The 18,814-nt window shown below is 42.9% G+C and overlaps 1 protein-coding gene across 2 annotated transcripts in view; it reads right to left on the reverse strand.

Annotated features, from left to right (window-relative positions):
• Positions 1 to 1,819: 1,819 nt before the first annotated feature.
• Positions 1,820 to 18,814, reverse strand: part of LOC140143742 (ceramide glucosyltransferase-like) — a 31,150-nt gene continuing 14,155 nt past the window's right edge. For both annotated transcript variants that reach the window (XM_072165556.1, XM_072165555.1), the window contains 5 exons: positions 17,132 to 17,244; positions 9,042 to 9,220; positions 7,698 to 7,784; positions 7,064 to 7,253; positions 1,820 to 6,099 (listed from right to left, as the gene is read on the reverse strand). In XM_072165556.1, the coding sequence (XP_072021657.1) occupies positions 5,935 to 6,099; positions 7,064 to 7,253; positions 7,698 to 7,784; positions 9,042 to 9,220; positions 17,132 to 17,244 (734 nt within the window). In that variant the 3' untranslated portion in view covers positions 1,820 to 5,934. The remainder of the gene's footprint in view (positions 6,100 to 7,063; positions 7,254 to 7,697; positions 7,785 to 9,041; positions 9,221 to 17,131; positions 17,245 to 18,814) is intronic.

An 18,814-nucleotide genomic window follows, 5' to 3' on the forward strand; every position in this document is an offset into this window, starting at 1 on the left:
CCACATAGTGTATTAAAATGTTTTCTCACTGTAAAGTGCCTTATTTGGTGATGCTGGGCCACATGTAACATGTATGTGATAATTTGCATGACTATACAGAACAAATATACAGCTCCTTCATACAAACTCCATTATAATATAGCTAGCAATTTCAAAAATAAAAGAAAATAACAATTAGGCCCCATATTATAATAACAAATATATTTTGCCAAGATATATCAAAACAATAGAGTTGTTATGTTCCTTGAACAGTTTCTCAGACACAACTTATGCTTGAAGCTTTGATACGATGAAATACAAAAACACAAACCTAAGATGCGAAATCAATGTACATTGCTGCATAAGACAACCATATTCCAAATTAGATAACTTTTTCCATTCAATACACTGCGAGTTGCAGCAAAAGCAAACTTATTCTAGTCAAAAAGCAAACTTATTAAAGCAAAATAAAGTCAACTTAAAGCAAACTTATCTTAGATTTGTCACAAATCTAAGAGACTTATTTTGTGTCCTTTTTCCGACTAAAACATCTCTCCAAAATGGTCATTTTATAGCCCATATAGAAATACTATACTGATAATTGCCACTAGCAAGGTGGGTCTTAAGGAATGTTTACGGGTTATTAAATAACATGATACAGGACTTGCTATATATCATATACTAAATACCAACAATTAAGAACAGTCTTACTTAAAATTAAAAAACATAATGAAGACATAAAAAAGTTATGTACAGCTTATGATGAAAGTATTACAAAGCCTCAGTTATGGCCACGCGTTTTGAACTCGCCACCCAAAAATGGTGGTGGTGTTACATATTTTCAAATTATGATCTGTTCAATTCATCATACCTCGGCTAAACAAAAAGATTATGTCATGGTTTTGGTCTCATTTGAAAGCTAAATAATACCACTAAATAACCTGTAAATATGAAGGATATAGCTTCTCAACTAACGAAGCTGTGGTTGATTGAATTGCGAGCAGTCAGGGTGGTGGAGGAGGGGGAAGCGGAGGAGGGGGAAGCGATACACACAAACTCTATGGGAACGTGACGTTTCACGTGTATAACTTGAATAAATTCACTGCTACAGGGGCTATAAACTTGGTTTTGGTCTTAATTTGCAGCTAAACAATTCTGCTAATTGTTTTTAATCATTTTAAACTCTTTATGATTGGTTTAGTCTATAAAATTCAAACTTTTACGTACAAAACCACCCGTTTTCATATTAAACACTGTAGTAAGTAATGCGGATGTCTTCAAAATCTAAAAGTTGCTGTAAAATTTTTATTACTTATCCTATCATAGTCAAAGTATACATTTTCTGATAGGAAATTTGATGAGGAATCTAAATATGGACTTACTTTTTCTGTATGGGTTAGGGGTAAAATGTTGCAGTTCAAAATATGATAAATTGTAAAATTCTAACATACTTTTGGACACCCTGTATTCCAAGATTACCAAACAGCTGTGATTTTTTTTTCTTCCAAAGTCTGTAGGCTCCCCTATCCTCTAACTAAATAGATGTTGTTTTCTTTCAGTTTATTACTGCAAGTTAGTAATAAGCAATGCGTTAAGTAACCCTTTTTGTATCCGGAATTTTTTTATTCCACCCTGTATAATTTCAAGGTCACCCTGTATAATGAGTTGAAATATGTATTGTTACATTCCTTATGCCTTCAGCTTTCCAAAAATGTATACTTTTGCTAGTTTAGGGTTGATAATTGTGGAGATATTTTAATTAGAAACTCGATTGGTGAAAAAATTCATATATTTGTGATGTAACGCTACGGGTGGCGAGTTCAAAACACATGGCCTTATCAAGTATACTTAAGGCACAACATTACTTTTCAAGTAAGATTTGGCATATAGTATTAATCCTGTTTGTCATAATCATTTCAAAGACTAATTCATTTAGTTTAGAGACTAGGTATCAAATGGTAAAATCAATTATATAATTAATATAATGCCTCTATCCCAGCCTTCACTACTAATTAACCTATTACATCACCCTTGTTAAGGGATCATTAAATTGATAAGAACAGGGAAGTATTAATTGACCATATGCCAAATCCATGGTATTTGATATATATATAAATTATATACATTAAAATATGTTTGTTTTGTTCTGGTTTGGTTTTATACAATACCCATTGTCTTTACAAGGTTCTGGTAGGAATAGGTGACAAGCACGGTCACAAAATGGAACCATTACATCAGAATACTTAATGAAAGATACATTTTTTTATACAAAAACACTGTCAATATACATAATAGAAACACAACTACAACCATATACTACAACCATGTTCAAATTTCAGAATAGCAATGCTCTCACTAATATCTGTACAAATTGGTGATACATTTCTCTCTGAAAGATAATTGTTTCATTTAGAAATGTATGGTACATCTATATGAGGGTACCTACAATCTTAGAAAAAATATATCTGAACACTTACTCTAATTCCCATAGTACGCATAACATACGAGTCACTGGAAACTAAGAATTATAGAAGTGTTGCCCCAATGTTCATCTTCCACATAGCCTTCGCTTTCCCCACCAATCAATGTTGGGAGAAGATGAGCATAATGTCCATAACAACATTGTACAGGGGTAGAAGGGAGTCCATTTGCAATTTCACCATTAAAACTGTTCGAACATTTTTTTCTAATATTGTAGATTCCTTAAGTATTGGTGAAATGTCCAATGAAGTTGAGGGCTCTTTATAATATGCTAATACACAGGAGAGTACATGGACTACCTGCTCCATCCTGGGGTGAGAGCTCTTCACTCATGGCATGGACAAATCCAGCATGAGTATAAGACTCCATCCAATGCTTACACAAAGACAGGTGCAAGGAATCCCCATGCTATCTTCTAAAAGATGGTATGTGGGATGATTCCTTGCTCTATTCTGTCTCTGCTGTGATTCAGCAATTTCAGAAAGAACTATTGATTTAGTATATTAACTTCCAAATGAAATCATTATTCGATTCATGTTAAAGAAAAGGCACAGTGTGAGACATAAAACATGTATGTTAAAGCCATGTCACATGTCTCCATTCTAACCAAACCAGTTATAAGGTACAAGCATGCTATAGGGCTCACATACGCTATCAGCTATCAAGAGTGATAAATTCTATAGCTTTTCAGCTCTTTCGTTCACCTTTGCCTATCGATCGCTATCAGCAAAATACCTTATGTAGATACAATCTATTAAACCATAACCAAAATGCCAGGTTCTGCTTAGCAAGTCATAAGTGTAAGCTTGCTTGGATGCCAATCAAGTAATGACTCATGAAATTAGATGCACGCAAAACACTAGTAACAAGTATAAGCAGGTGCACTGAAATGATTGTGTCAATTACACCAGGACCTACCAGCCAATATTCATGTAGATATCTGCCATTTTAGTTTCTATACTCTGATCAGCTCTTAATAGGCAGGGACTCATAATATCGTGGATTGATATAGAACGGCGTACACACAGCTGGGCGCAGCAGTTACGCGAACTGCGCTTTGCGTTTTGCGTGAAGACGCGTGCTTTTGTGAATTTATGTATGCGTAAGTTGGAACTTTATTGACTCGCGCAGTAACATAAACCGAATAATTCCCACCTATTAAGAGCTGATCATAGTATATATCCTTTATCAGCTCAGCTGTCCATGTGTCTGTCAGTGTGGCAAGCAAATACTTCATTTATATTTGTGATAAAAACCATACTATTCTGACATCCCTGATCTTTGATCAGAGATCATTCTAAATCATGACAAATATTTTACAGAAATGCTTCTTGAATTACTGTATTTGATCCAATTAGCGCCCACCATAATAAGCACCCCTTTTTTTGAGTGACAATTGTCTAAGCCCCCTTTTTACAATACACCTGTATAACTAAATTCCATCAAATATCTGAATAAAATTACTTTCTAAAACATTCAGTGTAGGATTATGATGAATTTGACCTCAGATACATGTGAGTATTTATGCACATAAATTCCCCTTTGTTCCTTTCATTTTATAATTTGAATAAGCGCACCCTAAAAATGACTTGACTTGAGCAACTGGGTGCTAATTAGATCAAATACAATAAAACTTCACAATGTAAGCAATTTAGAGATGACAAATTTTATTCATCTCATATTCTCATTAATAACTTAAATAATCTGGCAGGATGTGAAGGATGTGATTTCATTTACTCATTTTAACTTCCCTGATCATGAAGCAAAGATACACTGAACTCAACTACTAATGGTAGTAAATTCTAGTCCATGATACTTCTTTACCAGTTCCACCACTTTGTACTGTAAGTTTTTAAATAAAACATCAAATGAGTTCCACCTTGGAAGGGTCAATTAGTGTTCCTGAAGCATAAATCAAAATGAGTTCTTAAATCCTGTATCCCAGCAACATTTGTCTTACCAGACACAATTATATACACAATGGGCTAATCTGTTTGATATCCACACCCCCTGTGTAAGATTACACTGCAATCTTAATTCCACTTGCACCAAATATTAAAGCCATATTGTAACATTTGCTGAGGAGGACGCCCTCAATATTTTTCAAAATTCTGGGGTTTTTTTTTACAATTATACTGTATGTTATTTAAAAACTAACATACCCAGCAAAAACCAAGATTCTAGATGCTGTGGTTTAGTCAAAATCTGAGATTTTGAATAAAACGCAGTAATCATCATTTAAATATTACAATGGAAATATTAGTCAAACAAATACTCGATGTTCATAGCTCAGTACGTACATGGCGCGCGGCACACTCAACACACATCAAAGGATCGTGCCGCAACACAACCCATGGAGTGACACACATTGGCGACATCCGCGCTGGTAGTAAATTCCAATTTTCTTTGCTTTACCTCAGTTGTTCAGCTCAAAATGAAAAGTGGATAAATCTGACAGTAAAAGCTAACATTTTATGGAAAAGAAATACTAATCTATTTTTATGGAAATGTTACAACATGGCTTAAAATCCAGCTGGGAATTATACCTATAGTTTTAAAATTCCAAATCTGGTTGTATTTTTCCAAAATCCCTCCCCATATGAAAAGTTTTGTTTAGAATTCAAATTATCCCCTGTTTTTACAATGTATATTTTCTATGGACAATGAGTAATTTATTAAAACTGCTCACTTTGATTGGAATTCTAACGTTTTGTGGATGTGTGGATTTCATGGAATTGTCCAATTCATAATCAAAGATTTGGCAACATCTTCAAATAGGAAACAAAATAGCTACTAATTATTAAAGTTTCAAACGTGTATGGCTCCTTAATTTAGCTTCACAGTATTTGTATAGTAATGTGAAATAACGTCCTATTACTAGATTTACATGTTATCAGAGAAGTTCAGCATTTTTAATACTTTAGCATATGCACAGTGTAAACAAGGAAGTGTGTTCTGATTGGCTAATTGACTCACATCATGAATAGCTACAAAACATCAACACCTCACTCGCTGACCAAGCTACGTAGCATTGTATCCCGGCACGGACCTGTTCTTTTTACGCGATAAACAGGGTTTGCGCATCAGTGCCTAACTTTCCTCTTAGCAATTGTTATTTCACAATCTTTATGTGGTTCAGTTCACAGAATTAAATTCTATAAATATGTTCTTATAACTACATGTAGACTCTATGGCATAAAGATTATATTTGTGAAATAAATCCTGATATCTGAATTTCAGCCCTTTGTCATCTTTGTGGTGCAATGTCAGCCAAATGACTATCATACGTCTAGCAATGTCAGCCCAGTAACAAACCTATTTGAAGATATTGCCAAATTGAATAAATATCTACTTCAATACCCCATAAAAAATACATGTTATGTAAATTAAAGCTATCATAAAATACATCTTATACACTGTACAATACTGTAATTTGTATATTTTTAAAAAAGGAGAAGAAAAGGAAATTGCCTGCTACCGAATTTCTTCTAAATAACCACCGTAGCGGACTCTGTAAGAACCAGTTCTCCACGCAACAGATCTTGAGAACATGCCCTCAAGGAAGTAAAACATAAACATTATCTCACGGAATGCCCACGCTACTGCATAGTCAAACTTGGAGAAGTTGACAGGTTCTCGCTGTGAAGAAAATGAGAAAAGAATTGACACATATTGAGTATATTTTAATTACAGCATGATGGCAACACAGGGAAGCGAGTGGGGGAAACCAAAAACGAAGATCAAACACGATCGTATGGAGCCTATTGACAGAAGCATCATATGTCTTGGCCCCTGGTGTGGTCCACTGGGTCCTAACAGTCTTTTAGCAGTTTTAAGGCCCTTAGGAACTCCATCTGAAACACCAATTTGTTAATTTGACTAACAGATCTTTCCGATCTTCTTCAAGGATTCTGAATCCATCTTTCTCCCCCGTAAATTGGCAGTCCATAGCTGCCATATACCTTCCTTTTTCACATAAGCTATGTTCAGTACAAAAATATTCCACAGAGATTCTACGCAGAGGGGCGTACAATGTATTACCTTCATTACACGGCAGAAACACAGATGTAAGATCGTTGTGCTTTACAGAAATTTGCTGACCACTGTGTCCCAAGCACACCTTATAAACCATTTTAGCATCATTTGGTGATGCAGCTCTACAGCTTAATGAATGCAGAATAAGCATCACAGCCTGAATCATCTCCTCAAGTTTCGTACCAGTAGATCATTACAATTATCAGCAAGTTCCCTGTCTAAATCAATTTTTTTTAATATATAAAATGCTAGAGTGAACAATAACCCATGAGGAGTGACACAAGTCAAGAACTTATATAGGCACCTAGGCACTATAAAAGACAACCACGTGGGCCAATCTGTGGTTCACAGCAGCTTAGATTCACAGCAATTTCAAGCTACCTCAATGTTCTGTGAGAACAGAAACACGACAAAGTGTGGAATCAAATTCATACCGTCACACACCAGAATCTAGCGCTTTACCGACTGAGTTAACTGGACAATAGATGTGCAACATCTAAGTAGGTAATGAAAGAGGAACCCGCCCTACACGCCTGCAACCAATTAACATGCATGCGCAAACACTCACCTGTAACGCCATGAGTTGAAGATAGTCTAGAAGAAACCATTGTAATATATGACACATGAAGAATAATACTGGGTCTAAGTTGAACACATACCATCCTGCCCACGACACAAAGAAACCAAGAGGAATACATTCTGATAATGGTTCCAGAACTAAAGTGGTTGGGATGGTTGCCAGACGTACAATGGTCCACCTAGAATCAAAGAGAATAACACAATAACATATTATATTGGGTCATTTAATATGCACTTCACAACACCACACTAGCAGACTACAGCTGTGACTTCAATTTGTATAAAGAAATACATTTTTTAAGTGCAGAAATGGCTCAGAGTTTAAAATTTGTTAAATTTTAAAATTTCAACCAAAATTTTTTAAATTTCAACCAAAATTTTTAAAATTTCATCCAAAATTGTAACCAAAAATTTGTTACATATATGTATTTCTAACAATGATCAATATCTACATCTGATCATAGTGTTACCATTTTGTAAGTCACAATCAACAAGAAAAAAATACCTGCACAATGTAACAGGCCAGTTTTGCTCCCAATTGCTAATAGTATTTTGGGTCCAAAATGGATGCAAAGTATTACAATTCCATCTTCCTGTATTCATAGCTGTATAACATGACTTACCTAACCATTCGTTTTCTGAAAGACTTTAATGATGGATTGCCAGCGTTCTGCATAGCTGGAAAGTAACTCAGCCTCTGAACATAGCCACTATGGAAGGACAAAATGAAAGCAATCATAAAATTAGCATCAAGTTATTCAAACCCATGTGCAGGCTTTGTCATAGTAAAGTATTCTCCATTATAATTCAGAAAGACAGCACAGCCCCATTTTATATCCAATGTGGAATCAATTTTTATCGTAAGCACAGGTAGGTGGGAAAACAAACATAAACAGTCTGTCATTTTTTTTTTTTTTTATGTCAAGCATATCTAGGCATTATAAACAGCTGACAAAACTTCGGCTGGGTACAAATGACCTGGTGAAGTGGGTCTCTTCAGATAGCCGGTCAGGGCATTTGTAGCCAACAATCAGGCTTATTACCCTTGTCGGAACCAACTGTAGCAAAGTCTTTTACTATAGGTCATTTGCCCCGCCTTTACCAGACGAGCCATGGCAGAGAGCGGATTAGATTGTTTTGTCCTGCAAAGAATTGAACCTAGGACCTCTCACAGCAAAGGCAAAGACCTTAACCTAGGCACCGGAGTTTCGCGTGATCACGATTTTGGGGGTCCATCGTGATTTTGGTGGTCCATCGTGAATTTTGAGAATTTTGCCAAACACACTACTTTTCAATGTAAATTCACCAATATTTACTGTTTACGTGAGTCCAGACCAGCACAATATCCTCCCCGGAAGCCCTTCTGTGATATGCAAATGTTTGATTTTTTCCATGACGTGTTACCATGTGTGGTAGTTAATTCTTTACATCGATCGTATGTATGAGTGACGTCATTAATCATATGCATAATTGATTGAGCGAAGAAGGGTAGGATATAAGTCACAGAACGCACGCGAGATACGAATCAGTTCGTGACAAAAACAACATTTGGACGCCAAAAAAGTACAGTTATGCATTAAAATGTTTATTGTACAGTACAGTAGTAGCTTTTCACATAAAATTTGCATTGTTCACATAATGTATCAACTTTATGGAGAGAAAAACATCGGACTAGCGTGTGAAATAGGTGCAGAATTCGCATACTTGATTTACTTGAATTATGTGACTTCATCAATGGATACAAAAGTGGTGGAAACCGCATTTTCGCGCTTTTTGACTTGAATTTTCGCGCATTTTCGCGCTTTATAAAAAACCGGCCGCGCATTTTGCCGTTTTAAATCGCGCGAAACTCCGGTGCCTACCTTAACCAGTGTGCCACGCTGCTCCCTGTTTTACTGATTTCTTCTAACATTCAATAGGTTTAAATTTTTTCCTACAGCAAATCTGTTATTATCTATAGATCTTACCTTCTAAAGCAAGCTATGCCCATATAATAATCTTCAGATATGTATTTTCCAAACTCTGCAAGACCTCCAGCCTCCTCTAAGATGCACTTACGGATCATGTTTGACATGCCGGACACACAGTTGACACCAAGTACACACAGGGTGAGATACATACGGGCGTGAGCACCACCAAAATATACCTGTTGTTGGAGCAAAAGGAGGATTTTCTTGGGTTAGATACGCTACTGATAGTGAGAATGAATAGTGACAGATAAAAACCAGATTAAAGTCTTCCTAGACACAAAGCAACCACACATCTGTAAATCAGAAACAAAGTAATGACAGGTTCAAACTATACCACTTTTCATCCTGATGTGGCAATGAATTCAATGCATTGAGGTGACTAGTTTGTGCAAATCTATGCGGTCTTTAAGCGCAAGCGTGTGTACGCCAGCATCTTGAGCAAACACAAGCGATTTGTAGCTGCACCCAATGAAATGGGCACTGACATCACTGCCACATCAAGATTGAAAATGGTATCTATAGCTGTACATTATTCATACAGAAGATTAGTCCCAAACAGAAATGTTTGGTAGACTCATAACCGGTGCGGATTCGTACCTTTCCGAGGTTGATTAAGATACTTCTTGCATCGATCCCGAGATGCGGAAAAACCAATAGTCATTTTGTCCCACATAAATGAATAAATAACAAAAACCCCGATCCCCGGTGGACTCACCCAAAAGGTGACGTCACACCATATGATAAATCGCCCCTTATCCGACTTGGGATCCCCTACTCGGACCAAACTTGTAGGGGGTGGCGGGGTCGGGATAATCAACATCGGAAAGGTAAGATCGCACGGTTATGAGTCTACCAAACATTTCTGTTTGGGACTAGACTCAGTACACCGGTCGATCTTACCGTTTCGATGTTGATTAAGATACTTCTTGCATCAACATCTGAAAGATCGATCTAGCAAGTAACCGACGGATGGAGGTACAAGATTGGTCAGCATCTGATCAGGGATCGGGAGCGGTAACGATGGTTTTCGCGAGGTCAGAAAATATTTTCCCCCAACGGTCGGAAACAAAAAGACCACGCGATCACAGACATAAACCTCCTTACTTAATAAGTTTGGTGGTTAAGAATAGCGACACTGGTTCTTACCATGCTGAGTATTCTGTATAGTCTGAAAACCTGGTACCCGTACACCACCGTATTATGATCGCCCGAACAATGTCCCGGTAAACCTCCCGCCCCGTCTCTGATTACTAACCTAAACGGAAGTATCGTAGAGAAGGGCGAAGGTGGCTTCCGGGACACCGCCTGCTAGATCTCCTCAAGGGACAACCGAACGGTATACCCAAGATGATGAGATAGCTCGTGTCGAGTGGGTCGTGGGACACGAAACCTTCGCGATCCCCCCGACCCCACCAACACCTGGACCAGCCATTGCGACAGCGGCTGGACCGAAAGGCTCTGTAAGGGTGATGAATGCGGTCGTGAGTCCCTCGCAAGGCTTGTGTTCAGAAGAAATAGTGCTGCAGCGCCTTATCGGACACCCCAGCCTATCTTTGGCTTCAGCCGAACCTTGCCCAACCCTGGGGATTGGAGAGGGACGAATGTCGGTATGCACCGCGCCCGTTCGTAGTCACGAGAACAGAGCGCCGAAACAGTGTCGCTCCAGTGTTTGTGAACACGGAAGCTAACCTCGAGACTGTGTGCAACTCAGCACCGCCGTCCCGAAGCCAACGCCAAACCGAAAGCCATCTTGAGAGTTACGTATTTAAGCGTCGCTTTTGGCGGAAGGTCAAAAGGGTGACCCTTAAAGTAATCTAAGACTGTGTTGGGATCCCTTAGGAGGATCACTTTCCTTTTGGTAGACACTTTCGTTGAACATACCGTCGGGCGTGAGACTAATAAGGTAACCATCGGCTATGATAGTCGACCCGTCCCGAAACCTCGGTGAATGGAGAGGACAGCTGACTTATAGCTGGCCCCAGTGGCCCGCTGAAGTCTTGCTTGGAACTTTTCTGTCAGAAACTCCGGAACTAGCAGCACAGAGGCTCTAGCGGGAGAGCTATTTGTCTCATTGCACCAAGCGTAGTATGGAGCCAGACTCTGGCTATACGTGACGGAGGGTAGACTTCCGTCTAGCCCCGGCTATGAGAAAAACAGCTTCTGATGAAAAGTATCCCTCCGCTGCGTGTTCCCTGGTAAGGGCCATGCAGCTAACTGCAGGTGATCTAGTGATAGACTGGGTACCCCCGCTCCGGGCATCCGGAGTAGATCTGGTACCTGGGAGTGCCAGCGGCCTTGCCGCTAGCAGAATGACAATGCAGTCTTCCCACCCGATCTTGGCCACCACCCTCATGAGTAGTGAGATCGGAGGGACTGCATAAGCTGTCATCCCTCCCCAGTCTATGGACAGAGCGTCCACGGTGAATGCTTGGGGGCCGTGACCCTTGAGCAGTACACCGGCAGTGGATGATTGCGATGAGATGCGAACAGATCTTTCGAGGGTGGTACATCCCCTTGAAGATCGTCTGGGCGCCCGGCGGGGCAAGGGACCATTCTGCTGGTCCCGACACCCTTCCTCGTGACAGATTGTGCGCGAGGATGCTGGTGACGCCCGCGATGTGTATCGCTCTCATCGTAATCTGCCTGAACTTGCACCACCCTATCAGGTGTCGTGCATGCAGGCTCAATCGTGGTGGCACGGAGTCCCCTTGTCTGTTGGGGTAGGCTACCACGGTTGTGTTATCCGTCAGGACAACGGTATGTGATTCCACGATCACCTCCTCGTGGCGAGGGAGGTTGATGTGAAACTCTGTCTCTATGGCCCCATAGGCCCGGACGGAGTCTCCGTGGATGTGGACCCCCCAGCCCCGTTTTGACGCTATGGTCGTCACTACGTGACATACCGGGGGTGCAGGAAACCTGACACCCTGGGTCAAATTGGGCTGATGGGTCCGCCACCAGAGTTCCTCTCGCGCGATCTCCGACAACGGAACCGCGAGGGATATTGGTGACGACTGGGCCTGCAAGCAGGCTAGAAGGTGTAGTTGGGTAAGCCCTAACGTAGAAACGGCAGTACAGTACGAGGTCTACCATACTGGCCATTAGGCCTACCACCTTCATCCATGCCACATCTGGTTTTGCCCGCGACTCGGCCAAGAGTCAGGCACACCGCACCATGTTCGTCACCCGCTCGGGTGAGAGCACCGCGAACCCCTCCGTGAGGGTGATCTGGGCCCCTACAAATAGTGGTGTCTGCGTCGGGACCACGCTGGACTTTTTTGAGCTGATCCAAAAATCCAGGGTCCGCACCCTCACGGACTATCAACCCCATGAGACCCGTAGTCTTCAGTGGAGTGCGTCCGTATATGAGCCAAACGTCCAGGTAGCAACTGATGTTGACACCCCTGTGCTTCAGGTACGCTGCCACCGCTCTGACCAAGAGTGTTAAACACCCTGGGAGAGATGGACAGGATGGCGGTATCAAAACTGGTAATTTTGATCCTGTACCTAGAAGCGCAGATGCCTCCGATCTTGAGAGGCGATTGGCATATGCAGATAGGCGTCCGAGAGATCTAGCGATGCTGTTCCCATGCCCCTGATGGGGCAGGCTAGCACCGAGGCGAGAGTCCCCATTCTGAACCTCTTGGGCCTGAAGAACGTGTTCAACAGCCTGCGGTTCCGGATGGGGCTCCCGTCGTCGGTCTTCCTTGGAGCCAATGGCTCCAAGATCACCCGTAGAACGGGGGGTAGACCGGGACAATCGCCCGCCGTGAGAAGCTGTGTGATCCCTGTCAGTAGTGCCCGACGCTGGGGCCGTCTGACGGCACTACTGTGGACCTCTGAAATGTGCAGGCGACGATGTGGGAGACTGGGTTGCCAGTCTGTAACCCCCACTCACCACTGACCATACCCAGGCGCTCAAAGAGATGGTTTCCCACCTCTGGGTGAAAGCCATAAGCGGTCGTCCACTGGGAGATCCCCTGTGGAAAAACCGCTGAGCCCCCAGGAATGCTCTGCCTAGCTTCCCTTGGAAGAGCGCTTGCTCTTCTTCGGGCTTGCCAGCTGTTCCTGTGCTACCCTTGCGCCTCCCAGAAATGGGTGCTGCAGAGGTAGTGGGCTCGGGTACTGTTGGTGGTGCACGGCCTGCTGAAGTCGGAGCTCCTACCCATGGTAAGGGCAGTTTCCGACCTCTTCAGAGTGCTCCCGTTGGTAGCTTCTTTGCACGGTCCTACACCATAGAGAAGAAAAATAAAAAGAGAAAAAGGACCCTGCCTTTCCATCGCGTTGAGCGATTGGAGTGGCAGGCCCCTCCCCGGCGCTGAGTGGACACCCTATGGGCTAGGCCCATGGAGCTCTCGTTGAGGCTAGCTGTTAGCACCGCTAATAGGCTCACCTCGAAGAAGAGCTCAGATGTTGTCTGGCGTGATACGCTTGACGACATCTGGGTCCCTCTCGGATCCCCTCAGGTAGGTCCCGTGGTCCTCCCGCGTTACATCGCAGAGGAAGCGTGCAAGCAGCGGCGTCATAGCTCTACTGAGCTCGACAGCCCCACGATATCTACCCGTGAGGTTTGCCGGGAATGAGAGTGCAGGCGTCCCCTGTGAGGAAGCAGCAGCTGAGCATCCTACTGAAAGGATCCCTGGTCCTCCTCCATGGACTCCCCCTTAGGGGTGTCCGGAGGAAGATCAGTGCTGTTGCTCCCCTCGGCAGCAGCGGGGAAGGAGATTGTAGTGATGTCACTACGGACTCAGCTTCCGACTCCTTTCCTCGCCCACAGTATCCGTATCATGCTCCGATGATGACGGTAACTGAGGACGGGCATCTGAAAACGGGTAAGAAGGCATAACCACTGTGTGGCTCGCCGACTACCTGCCCGCAGAAGAGGGAGTACTCCCGCAAGACCCTGAGGTATCCGCCATGGCACCACTGGGTCCGCATGCTCTCGCAGCCGTCGTCCTAGCGCTAGCAGCACGGGGCCTACCCTGATCAAGATCTGGGTTAGCCCCATGCCGGCTGGCCTGGTCAACAGCTGATGTTGGTACTGCGTGGCCATCGCTGGCGACACTTGCCACGGTGCTAGGCGTGGAAGAAACACCCTGCGGCGGGTACCACGGGCATACCCAGCCGGCAGCTGACCCTGAAAGGATCCGCCACCAGGGTAACCCCATGGTACTGCAGTACCAGCACCGCCTCCCCTTGTTGCCATAGAGACTGTGGCGACTAAGGCGGTGTGCTGCGGTACCGGTCGCGGTATCAGCGTGGGTACCGTGAGGGTTCCCAACTGTGGACCGCTGTACCCTCGCCACACTGCGTTCCCTGTTTGGGGATCAAGCTGTGTGCTGGCGTGGTACCGGCGCGGTACTAGCATGGGTACCCGGGAGGGTTCCCGGCTGGGTCCCGCTGTATGCGTGGTTCCAGCGTAGGTGCCCGTGAGGGCTCCGGCTGTGTACCACTGTACCCATGCCTCACTGCGTTCCCCGCAAGGATCAAGCCGTGTGTATGGGTACCCGCTATACCGGCTGTCCCTTGGCTAGAGGGAGCTTGCCTAGTACCACGGGTAGCTGAGCGTGCATACCCCGATCAATCACCTCGCCACCTGAATAGGCAGCGTCAATCAATGGAGCTATGCCCTGTTGATTTGACAGTGATCGATCAAGAGAGGGTAATTGACCCATTGACGGTAATGGATCACCCACGCCCGCTGGCTCTCGAGGACATAAGTGGGTTGTTGATCAGCTAGGCTGTTCAAGCTACTTACTGTACCCTCTAGAGCTTAGCCCAAAGGTCGCTGTGTGTGGCGGACCACTCACGGCAGCTATGGGCGGGTGCATAGCGGCTACCACTGAAGTCAAGCCGTAGCTCGTCTTTGTAGCTGCCACGAATGCACCTGGGTCGCTGTCCCGTGAGAGACTGCGAGCCCAACCCCTGAATAATCGCCAGCCAGTCCCTGTGGACAGCCAGCAGCTATTCTAGGGCCCAGGGTATCACTCGGCGGTCCCGCCATGGAACGCTGCCGTGTGACAACCCCAGTTGGTTCTGCTAAGACTACACCCACAGCGTTAGCAGCGGTATCGTCTCTGCTGAACCCATGCATGCTAGGGTTCAACCCAGGCAAGCCCGGGTACCCTTGCATGCTGCCCGTCGCTGGCTACTACTGTGGCTGTTTGAGCCCGTAGATATGCCTGCAACAGACGGGTGTCCTCCTGCTAAAACCCGTGAGGATTTTCGCTGAGGACTGGTATCCTCCTGCTACAAAACCCGCTAGGGTTTTCGCTGGTGGTTACCGCTCTGCTGCCTGCTACTTTGCTCCGACGTATAGTCAGTGCTTTCGCTGGCTGCTGAGCCTTTGGACGCGCTTAGCAGTCCCGAAGGAACCGCCTGCTTGTCCGGGGACCGGAGCCCCTTAAGCAGACCTGCCATGACCCATAGGGGCTGTCACAGCAGAATCTACCGTGTCGACTGGTATCCTCCTGCTGCAAAACCCGCTAGGGTTTTCGCTGGTGGTTACCGCTCTGCTGCCTGCTACTTTGCTCCGACGTATAGTCAGTGCTTTCGCTGGCTGCTGAGCCTTTGGACGCCGCTTAGCAGTCCCGAAGGAACCGCCTGCTTGTCCGGGGACCGAGCCCCTTAAGCAGACCTGCCATGACCCATAGGGGCTGTCACAGCAGAATCCACCGTGACGACCTTACCAGTGCCCTTGGTAGATTTCTTCTTCGTCTTATGGCGATGACGGAGCCTATCCCAATCGTCAAGCTGGAACTCGGAGAGTCCTAAGCAAAAGAAAGACATCTAGAAGATCGTGAGCACTCCTGTGGGTGAAACAGAGCGGGTGTGGGTCCCGCTCCGTCACCAGGGAAGGGCAAGCCCGACAGAGCCGAGGCGAAGCGAGGAGAAAAGGGAGGGGGCACTACCCCCCCCAACACGCGACTCAAGCCCAGTAAGCAAACCTGAGCACGGAGGCTGGTCGCTAACGTTAGTGGTAAAGTAAGGACTGGCTAACTTTATTACTAAAATGTCAGACGGTCCCTACCAATCCCCACCGTATGAATATCTGATTAACTCGTCTTTATTGGACGGTAATGAAGACATAACGATAGAGTAATCACCCTAACATAGCAACAATAACCTACCGTACATGAAATACAATGTGTATGTACAAACATCTATTGTAACTTACAGGCTGCAATGGTTGTTTTACGTGGGAAACAAAATGAATGGCGTCAACGAGCGGCCATTTTGAATTGCTCGTGTGTCCCGTATACAAACGGAGGCACGATATGTAGCTAAGTTTTGGATCGTTTTTGTCACTTTTTCGCCAGAAAATGCCGTCAAAACTTCCTCAGCCGAACAATACCGGTTTGGTTTTACCTAAGGTGTGAAACTACAACCAGATATCTCGCCTTTGGTCGAGAAATTGATACACAGTGCTATGAACAATCGATAGGCACGTCTGTGTCAGTCGGAGACCAAGGAGGATAAGGGGCGATCATATGGTGTGACGTCATCTTTTGGGTGAGTCCACCGGGGGATCGGGGGGTTTTTGTTATTTATTCATTTATGTGGGACAAAATGACTATTGGTTTTTCCGCATCTCGGGATCGATGCAAGAAGTATCTTAATCAACATCGAAGCGGTAAGATCGACCGGTGTACTGAGTCAATAGCATATTTGACATGGTACATTTTGTGTGTGGATTTGATAAGGTTCATGTAAAACTTCCAAATTTCATTAACATTTTTTGATCATTATGAAATATTACACTTTATCATGGCTACTAGTTCATAGACTGATGTGGTGGTAAGCATTTTGTGGATACAATGCTTAGCTGAGGCCTGGAATAGGGCAAATTCAGTCAAGTTGAAATATGTTGGATGGATGGTGCTTCATTTTTGTAAGTTGCACTGATTCTTGAACAGCTAAGATAATATGATTCATCTTTTGTTTTGGGCCTTGGCCATTGACAGGCTGAAGCCCAAACAATAATTCATAAAAACTAAGTAAATCTTGGAAACTGTCCAATGCTACATGTAAGTACATGATTTCTGTCCTCAAAATGAGGGCATCAAGGCTCAAAATTTTAAAGTTACCTTATCTAAAACAGCTGGGAATCCTTTCCTGTCTGTACAAAATGGAAGACCTTGGACCAAGCCAACCTTTGGCCCCATACGTGCCACCATGTCCATCAGTATATCTGGATAAGCTGTAAGAGATTACAAAATATTGATTGTGTTACATTCATTCTAGTCACATACTTCATATTTTTTAATAAAATATAATCTTAGCCCCAACATTGTTCCATTCCATAAAAATGATTCATTTAAAATTTCATTGGAAATCATTTGCAAATAGACAAATTAAGGATATTGATATTCAATAGCAGTGTCCTTAAATTGTCCTTTTGAATATATACCAATATATTCAATGGCTGCATTAATTGTATTCCAAAAATAACGGCCATCTAACAGCTAATGTAAAGCAAACATTTCTCAGAAAAACAATCTCTCCTGATAATTGAGAAGTATATCCATGTAACAATTGTCATATACATGTACTTGCACATCTTCAGTTCTCTCCCCTAATTAGAAATCTAATAATAGCTGCCTTTTATTACTCTAATAATGTATGGCAGCTATGATGTCAATACATTGTATCAAGCAATTTCAAATTCAACATGTGGCAGCCATTGTATAAACTACTTGGCCAAAAATTTCAAACATGTTCATTCACTATTATTTCACTCATTTCACCCTATTTCTACATTTGTTTTATATACAAATGTAGTCCCTCCACAACAGTTATTGAAAGGGCAATATTTCTACTTTTGATGGTACCGGGCTATAAAAAATATCCCAGATAAGCAGTCTACATTATATGGAAATAGATATTTGTCATATGCATATCAGTATCAGCAATACAGATGCTTAACAGATTACACAATGATCATGTACTCCAACCACTCAGCTTTGTTCAATGTACATATTGAATGATATCAAAGACTATATATTCAGGTACATGTATGCAGTAACACAGGAAAGCATCCAATTATTAATCTTTAAATTGTATACATGTCTAATTATGTCAGGATTCAAAATACTTTTTGATTACAAGGACTATTTTTAACAGATCCTACTAAAAATGGCAATCTTGTGTGTACCATTGACAAATATTTGTTACAGGGCTATATTGTGAAATGTGGGGGTGAATTGCCCTTTTTTAGACCTGCATATTTTCAGCTCTGAATTATGTTATGTAAATATTGTTAATGTTTCTTTTCAATAAACTCAATGTAAAATTCGCACTTTGAACTTTATAAAGGCAACCAAATTTCCCAAACCGGACTTTACAGAGTAACAGAGATTACATGAATTAGACCAACATTGACGTCAATTAACCTACTTACATTGAACATGGCAAGATAAGTTTTAACCAAATATGCAAGCCTTGAAATAAGCAGACTGGAACCAGGAGCAATTTGTTTTGAACATTGCTCCTGGTTCACTGGGATTTTACAAGAACCAGGAGCAATTTCTGAAGAAATCGGAGCAATTTTCAATATTAAATCCTTTTCTGCATATATACAATACAGCATACCAGCACGACTGCATCAAGTGCAAAACTGTAACCAGGAGCAATTTATTTTAGAAAATTGCTCCTGGTTCATGTGAATTTTACAAGGACCGGGAGCAATTGGTGGCTTTACGAGGGTAATTTTGCTCCCCGCGCCCGCTTATTTCAAGGCTTGCAAATATGCTGTCAACATGAGCTAGCTT

Source organism: Amphiura filiformis, unplaced genomic scaffold, assembly GCF_039555335.1.
Source record: "Amphiura filiformis unplaced genomic scaffold, Afil_fr2py scaffold_26, whole genome shotgun sequence".
Taxonomy (NCBI): Eukaryota; Metazoa; Echinodermata; class Ophiuroidea; order Amphilepidida; family Amphiuridae; genus Amphiura; species Amphiura filiformis.